Consider the following 9,240-nt stretch of genomic DNA (forward strand, 5'->3'; position numbering starts at 1 on the left):
CCAGTCAAAGTGATGTTTAGACTTATAAAAATGCATTCCTACCATGTTATTCATGTATTTTGAAAATAAATACTAACTTTCATAGTAAATAAAATAGTTTTTGCAAAATTTAGGCTGCCTTTTAATTCTGAAGAAATCAGTAGTCCAACAGACGAATGGTTAGCTTTAATATTTGGCACAGGACACGTTAGCTTTCTAGGTTTAAGTAACATTAAAAATGCATGATGCTGTTGAGCCACATAAGCATTATTGCATCTATGTAGATTTTTTATGCACATTTATGAGGCATGCAAATTTCAAGTACATTTTTTAAATTTTGCAATAACTAAAAAAAAAACACATTCTGTGAGCATTTTGAAATCTGAAACAAAGCACCTTTTCACATCTTTGTATAAAATTCTTCTTGCAAATGCATATCAATTCCCATGTTGTGATCTCTTAGCCCCTTCCACCTGCAAAAAAAAAATTGAGTCAGCCTATTGTGAAAAATATATTAGTTTGCCAGTACACAGAATTGTTATTATTTATGTTTAATGAAGTGAATTTTTGCTATAGAAACATTTTCTTTAGCTGAGACTTACATGTGGCATAAAATTGGATATGGTATTCTTCTATGCAGTCATGCCCATTTGATTTCTTTTTTGTACAAATCTTGATTTGGATGTTGCGATTCCTAAGAACAGGTGGATTTGCTAAATTATCACCTAAAATAATGAATTCAGGTATTTTTTGGGGGGGGGAGGTGGTTTAGTTTTGATTGTTCTGGACATAAGGATGCATACTGAGTGAAAAATACCCAATCAAAATTGCTTCTAAGTCTGAATTTTAATTGTTTTAAAGCATGTAAATATAAATCTAATTTTACTAAGTTTGAACATTTCTATTTCGTTATGAAAAGATAAAGTTGATAAAAGTCGCCGCGGTGGCTCAGTCGGTAATGTGTCTGACTACCATGCTAAAGGTCCCGGGTTCGATCTCCGGCTGGTTCAAATCCGGGAACATTTATAACGTTGGAAGCGGCCCCGGCGTCCACCCATCATCGAATGACATGGGTACCTGGGGGAACTCCTGGGGGGTAAAGGCAGTCAGGGGCATGATGCTGATCACATCACCCCCACTCACGACCGGATCAAGCACTTTACCTTTTTTAAAAAATATGTCCAATTTTACTAAGTTTGAACATTTCTATTTCATTATGCAAAGATAAAGCTGATAAAAAATTAGAAAGAAAAATACAGTAAGAAAGTGCTCTCTCCCATAAAGTAAGGATGTACGCTGGGTAAAAAATACCCAGAAGAAAGATATCTTCTTAAGTGTGAATTTCAATTGTTTTTAAGTGTGCATTGATTAATCTAATTTTATTTATTTTGAACATTTGCATTGAATCACACAATTGATAAAGATGAGAGAAAAAGAACATGTTGAAATACCAAACTGAAACATAAGAACATATCCATTGCTGATCCACATATATTTTCAAGTCTTAAGCTAGTGCCTGTATATCTCAGGAAGAAGAATCTTTGTGATGGACACACAGTCACTTATTGTATTGTGAAGGTCTTTCCACCCATCTAGCTGTGAACTGAAGCCATTGCCATACTTCTTCCTCCATTCATAAACTTGCTGGCATGGTAATCATGCATAGGGATATTGAATTTTCATTTGCCAGAGAATTTCTATAAGTTTTAGGTTTCCAGGGGGCAAGAAACCAATGCTCTTCACTGATGCAAGTGTGCGAAGGATGTGTCATCATTAAAAATGACTAAAATGGTGTTGTGAAGCTCACTTGATCAGTGTTGCACTCTTGAGGTCATTTTGTAAATAACAGTTGATACCTCAACGTAAATTTCACCTGTATACAGTCTTGTCATATATTTTTTATCGGACTTTTAAGGATTTCATTTTACTCCCCCTCGTATTAAATCAACCTATGGCGTTTCCACTACATTAGATCTATCTTATTTTGACTTCAATTCTAGGTAGACAGAAATCGAAATTGTGTGGAGGCCAGAGATTGATTTCCTAGTAGGGCTGAGCCACATTGATTCCCACCGTTACAAATACCCATGCTTGAAAATCAATTAAAAGTTGTTAAAAATATTAATATCATCATCAGTTCATCCGAGTTTTGCTTCAAAACATTCGAGAATTACATCAAAATTTCAAAATAACTGTTATGTAATCACAAAATACAGATTTTTCATACAGCAATGTTGCAAATAAAGGGAACTTTCAAATTTTGCATAAATCCCAAGGTAATTAGACTCCACGCAAGTGTTACATGGTATTTTTGCATACCCCACGAAAGATGAGAAATGTATCGGCTGGTATCGGTAAATAAAATGCAACCTGTGCACTCAAATACCAATACATCAGCATTAATATCAGCTGAACCCTATGTCATGGTTCAGTCCCTGGTTGCCCTAATTTTTACATAAATTTTCAATAAATGATACTGTAGCATTATTCACCATTCATTTATAAGCTGCACATTAATTATTTTATAACAGGCAACTTGTCTTTCACAAACTTCTCTTTTCCTCTGGAACCAAGGAAGTTCAAAAAAACTTTATATTGAGGATTGCATGGTTTATTCATTTCCAAAATGTTTGTTGTTGATAAAACACTTATTATCACAGTTCATTAAACATGTTATAAATTAAGTTATAATATTCTTCGTGTCACAAAGTATGTCAGTCTTCCATTGTTGCAGAAGTTAATTTTTTGTAGGGATGGGCCGATACTGATAAAGTACCGATACTGATATTCTACCGATCCGATATGAAATTAGAAATGGTCGTTGAAGAACCTGAAAAGTTCATCCTTAATAAATGTGTGTTTCAAGATGACTGCAGTGCAAAAGAAATAGCATATTTAGACATTTATTTTTTTAGAAAGTAGGGCATGGAGATTATCGATAAAAATTACAAGAAAATTGCAGAATTTTGCCCTAAATTATCAGATATTTATCGATATATCGGATCGGTAATTTTACCGATAAACCAATATGCCTATATCAGACGATACCGATAGAGTACCGATTAATCGGTCCTATTCCGAATTTTTTGTATTTTTCATATTATTAATGATCATATTTACTATCAGATTACTATGTGAAATGAATTATTGTATTAATTAAGCTTACAGACAGAACAGATGGACTAGGCAATTTGTGGGTTACAGCCAAAGTGTATAATCATGAAAATAAATGTGATTACATTTTTACAGCATGTTTTTCTTTTTACGTGGGAGTGCGATAACCATGACCTTATTCTCAGGAATAAACTGGTGTCTTTGTGAATCAAAATGTCTTCTGTGTATTGTGCTGTGCAAACATTTATATTATTTATTTATTTTTCAGTGTCCAATTGAATGGTTTCATTTTGCTTGCGTGGCATTAACCACGAAGCCGAAAGGGAAGTGGTTCTGCCCAAAATGCACAGCTGATAGGAAGAAGAAGTAGACATGATCTGGCTACAGTGCATAAGAGTTGGAATAGCTGCTATCGTGTTGTGAAGATGGGAGTATAACACCTTGCTACTGAGGCAGGAAAAATCTGTGATAAAATTGCTCAAAGAAGTAAACAAAAAACTTTAGATTGTAATGATTCTGTGTCCCTTTGTGTATAGTTTTTTTTCTATTTTACTAAGCTAACGTCATATTCAGTGATTTTTACTGTAAGTTTATTTTAACATTATTTATTTTATCTGTAATTAGTGTGAATATGTTTTAACTGCAATATTTCCAGTGTGACTGCTTTGGAAAATTTTAATATTTTAAAATCATGATCTGCAGTATTTTCTGTGTAAAAACTTGTACATTTTACATGAAATTTACAAAAACATATACTCATGTGTGCATGAGTGTTGATACGTGATCTCAATGTTAGAAAATGTTGATCTTTTTTTTTAGTAAAGTGCATGGAAGTTAATGAATTTTTGTTTAAGTGGTGCTTCAGGACACACTGCAGTAATGCTTAATTGACTATTATGCCCGATTTAAATTGTACGTAGGCTTGTGTACATTTGTTAAATTTTGGACAAGTTCATAATATACTGTGTTCTGCATGCATGACTTCATCAATACTTATATAATCATTGGAGAAGTGTAATTTAAGAATGTTATCTGAATCCAACTGAATTACTCAAGTATAATTTCTTTGTATAAAGCTGTAGTTCAATTGCCATAAATGAAAAGATGTAACCCTTAGAGAGAAAGATACTTAGATATGTTCCAACCGGTGTTTTTGTCTTACATTAGTGACATTGAAGAAGTAAAATATGTTAAAATCACCCTACTGACAGTAATCCTTTACTACCTGTTACCTTCTGCATGTATCTGATTCTTCTTATGCAGTATAATAAATTTAATAATAATAGACAAGAACTCGCCACATTTTTTGTTTAAATTTTGTAAAACTACGCATCTTCTGTGAGGAAATACGAGGCTTGTCCGGAAAGTAAAGATACAAACAAAAAATAAGATATAAAAGAAATGTATTGCTCGCAACTAAAGTTACACTTGATACACTGATACAGAGGCTATTTCTCCACATAAGTGCCACCATTGTCCAAACATTTGTTCAGACGCGGAACAAGTTTTGTATCCCTGAATCATAAAAATCCGCCGCCTGCATCTGGAACCAAGTTGTGACTTCTTCCCTGACTTCATCGTCATCGGCAAAGTGTTTTCCACCAAGATTTTTCTTCAGGTACAGGAACAGGTGGTAGTCGCTGGGTGCAAGGTCGGGGCTGTATGGCGGATGGTGAAGGACCTCCCATTGAAACTTTGCAAGCAGATCCTTGGTGACATTCGCTGCATGGGGGCGGGCGTTGTCATGAATAAAGCAGATTCCACTTGACAACATGCCTCTCTGTTTGTTTTGAATTGCACGTCGAAGATGTTTCAAAGTCTGGCAGTAGGTTTCAGCATTAATCGTTCTTCCAGTCGGCATGAATTCCACCAGCAGGATGCCGTGGCGATCCCAGGAAACGGTTGTCATCAGCTTGCAGGTTGAATTTTTGAATTTTTTGGAGAATGGGTATGGCGTCACTGCAGTGACTGCTGCTTGGATTCAGGTGTATGGTGGAACACCCATGTTTCATCACCTGTCACAATGGAGTCCAGGAATGCATCTCCCTCTTCTGCGTAGCGAGTAAGAAAGTCTAGTGCATATCCCAGTCGTTTGGTTTTGTGTTCGTCAGTCAAATGTTTTGGGACCCAGCGTGCACACAACTTTCTGTACCCTAACCCACTCACAACTTCATGAATACGTAGTGGTTTTCGAACTGTCAGGAAACATCACACACAATTCTCGAATTGTCACCTGCCTATTCGCACGCACCTCTACTTCAATATGATTGCGAATATCATCACTCATCCTCATCTTAGCTATTATCCAAAAGTGGCAGAAAAGCGAAGTAAAATAAACCCAATCAATCAATATTTATGTGCATCAACAATAATTTACTTCAAATATCAATAGTTTTTCTTGTATGTACGCATTGCTTGCATTGTAGAATTATTTTCCTGTAGTTTACGGTTATTACAAGCATAAGAAAACAGTTTTTTGTTGTGATGTTTCAGGAGAACACACGCTCCCTTCATGAGACATTTATTTTCATTTTGACTAAAGATACAGTTATAACAATGGTTAGCAATTTTTTTTAAAAAAAAGAATGTTATGTAATGGATGTTGTCAATGTTACATTGTTGTAATATAGCAACTTAACTGTGAAAAGAAGCAGTCTGTTTTGTTTTTATTTCAGATAAAAACAGAAAACATCAAGAGACTTTGTGAAAACAATGATGAATTTGAATTACCTGATGATATTTGGGATTCATAATTTTAAATAAAAAATAATGTGATCAAATTTTTTTTATCTGAAATAAAAACAAAACAGACTGCTTCTTTTCACAGTTAAGTTGCTATATTACAACAATGTAACATTGACAACATGCATTATACCAAGGTTATTAGAAGTATAGGTTGGGCCAATCCGTTGTTTACTCGTGATGACGAAACGACGGTAAGAGGTGAATTTATCCATGAAATGAATTCCAAATCTATGCGCTAGTGTTGCACTATGCAGATAGGAAACCATGCCAGAAACTGAACACACGAAATCGAGTACACAAATGAGCATTTCCACCCATTTACATTTTTTGGCTTCAGACAAATTGAAAATAAATATAAATAGGTACTTATTGTTATGCGGGACAGAATATTATTGATCGGAACGGGAATTTTTTTTAAATCCCGACATTCGGGACGGGAAATATTCGCAATTTCTCAACTAGTCGGGAAATCTCAAATTCTCATTTTCACCTTAAGTGATTTTCTTTGCATTTCTGGAATGAAAACTAACAATTTCCGATAAGTTCCAGACACTTGCAATGTAGAAAACGTCAAGAATTAATACCGTTTTAAAATGACCATTCGGTATTTCCCAACTGCTCGGGATCCAGAAATTTAGGGAAGTCATTTGCTGAAGTCGGGATAGGGACGGAATTTTTCTTTTAGATCCCGGTCCCGACTTTTCGAGATACCGCACACCACTTGTTATTATTATTTATTTTAGTTCAGCACAATATACATTTTCCAAGTACGTTGAACATAATATATACGTTATATACGTTTTTCAAAAGGATTCTTCGGTCACCGAGCTTTGGATTCGTGTAGAAACGCTAACGTGAATCATGCTAATGCTAGAATCTGCAGTGCGCATTTCTGCCAAGAAGATTATGTACGTAATCTGAAAAGTCAACTTTTAGGTTTACATCGAACAAAGATCCTTAAGCAAGATACCTTGGATTCCTTATTATGAGCATTAATGTAGGGAGTATAATCCTGGTAAATACTTCGCCTACCATTTCTTTGCCATTGGTGTACAATTCTCTCTCGCTTTTTCCCTACATATTCACATAAAGCAATAAAAATACAATCTGCTAACTTTTCATTTCATTTTGGTTATTTATTAAACGATACGTGTTTGTATTTATATTTCATAAATTTACTTTGCTCTTCCGGCCATTTAAGTCAATTGAGATGATGAAGAAGTGATAAAATAGATGAATGGCCAATCACAGTTCCCCTTACAAGAGCGACCACAAGAAAAAGAACCTTCCTCCTCTTCCGTTCAACTCGGACTATAAAAGAGCATGCTCAACTATCCCCCTCCCCTCCACACTGGAGCACAGGAGTCGCGAGTCTGCGCAGGTTTCTTTGCTTGTGGTTCCACTATAATAGTAATATAAAATTGTACACTCACCTCACTTAGTTCTCCGGCAGTTTGTTTCTTTATACATCATATTTGGAGAAGATACAATTCAATCTATAGTTGTACGTACACTGTATATAACACACCTTATTACTGACTTCCTTGACCCTGGATGTACCGGGTCAAGGAAAACAAAGAAATGAGCATAATTTTCTCTTCGGTGAAGATGTTGAACCTAAACAAAAAAAAATCAAATAATGAATTCGACAATGTAAATTGATGAGATTTAGTAAATCATTTGATGAAGTGAACTAATTCTGAGTGGACTAATCGTAAATGACATAATCAGCTCAGATCCTATTACTTCTTCATGGTTTGTGACGTAAAGTTCCCGCCCAACCGTTTGACGGCGTTAGTGGTTATCGCATCTCCTTTTCCATAGCCTGTAGTACACATCCTCATCTAGACATTGTTCTTGTTCTGGTGTTTAATATCTGCATACTGCAACACTGTCGTTTTGTCATTTCACGTGACTTCACATTGAAGTGATGCATTCACTTGGCCGGTCACACGTCATCGCACGCAAAAACTTCAACCGTTACCATGGTTTTGGGCCAGGGCTACATTATACAAGGGATTCTTTTTGTTTAAAAAATTGCTAACCATTGTTATAACTGTATCTTGAGTCAAAATGAAAATAAATGTCTGATGAAGGGAGCGTGTGTTCTCCTGAAACGTCGCAATGAAAAACTGTTTTCTTATGCTTGTAATAACCGTAAACTACAGGAAAATAATTCAAATATCAAACCATGTGTATATCTGACGGGAAGTGGACATGGTGTTTTCCATATAGGTTCTTTTAACCACAGTTCATAATTTATGATGTGTGCGACTTACTCACTTTTATATAGATTAATTCTTATTTTCAATAAATTAATCAACAATACAAAACTTTTGTACTTACGTGTAGCGAGTATCTATTATTTCAAATGACGTTTCGGGAACAGCTGTTCCCTTCTTCAGGTTCTTGTTCTCGGCTACCAGGAATATGTCATAGCCATGTACAGTTTAGGTGAAGGCAGAATTTGGAAAATTTCTCTAAAACCTTTACTATTCCCATGTTCCCTTGTTTGTTTAAAACCTAGCTGTAAAAACTTCTCGATCTAAAAACCTATATACAATTAAAACGTTAAAAAGATGCCCGCTTGTTCACTTCCCGTGCTGATTGTTGGTTTATTCCTCACCGTATCCGTATTTGAGGTGGCTATGACATATTCCTGGTAGCCGAGAACAAGAACCTGAAGAAGGGAACAGTTGTTCCCGAAACATCGTTTGAAATAATAGATACTCGCTAGACGTAAGTACAAAAGTTTTGTATTTTTGATTAATTTATTGAAAATACAAATTAATCTTTACCCACAGTACTTGGTTTTATATATTTTGGACTCTTCTGTCTCCATTTTCAGAGTAGTGACCTGAATACAGAAATATGCGTGGGAGAAGCAGTCAATATGAGCTGAATATTATTTGTGGTAGTCGATGCCCAACTTGTATAGATCGACTGGAGAGGCATGTCAGAGTTAGCCAGGGTTGACACTTGGAGAAGTCAACTTAAAATGACTTGTGCAATTTCTTCCAGTGCTGCTTATGTGCATCTGCCGGGTCACGAATTGTTGTGAGCATATATTTCTCCAAGTTTATGCAATACACTGTTACTACACTTGTGCGCAAAGAAATAGACCCACCTCACACTTTTGACATAAAATGTTTACTTGTTCTTCCAACTGTGTGGAGGCACATAAAATGTTTATCCAAATGGAAGCGTCTAATCCTACTTATATGTAGATAAAGTTCAGTAATAAATATGTATGATGTTAATAAATTTAATAACATTTTATGTCAAAAGTGTGAGGTGGGTATATTTCTTTGCACGCAAGTGTAGATTGCATATTGACTGGCCAAAGCAGGGTTACTTAAGGTGGAGCATTGGCCACCACTAAATAATCCTAACAGACATTAC

General features: G+C 35.3%; 1 protein-coding gene across 1 annotated transcript in view; it reads left to right on the top strand.

The window, feature by feature from the left end:
- Positions 1-4,380, top strand: part of Ing5 (inhibitor of growth protein 5) — a 29,156-nt gene extending 24,776 nt beyond the window's left edge. The window contains exon 5 of the mRNA XM_083114957.1: positions 3,362-4,380. Coding sequence (XP_082971083.1) covers positions 3,362-3,463 — 102 coding nt within the window. The 3' untranslated portion in view covers positions 3,464-4,380. The remainder of the gene's footprint in view (positions 1-3,361) is intronic.
- The last annotated feature ends 4,860 nt before the right edge of the window (positions 4,381-9,240 follow it).

This window comes from Lepisma saccharinum, chromosome 29 (assembly GCF_977018435.1).
Source record: "Lepisma saccharinum chromosome 29, izLepSacc3.1, whole genome shotgun sequence".
In the NCBI taxonomy this organism is placed as follows: domain Eukaryota; kingdom Metazoa; phylum Arthropoda; class Insecta; order Zygentoma; family Lepismatidae; genus Lepisma; species Lepisma saccharinum.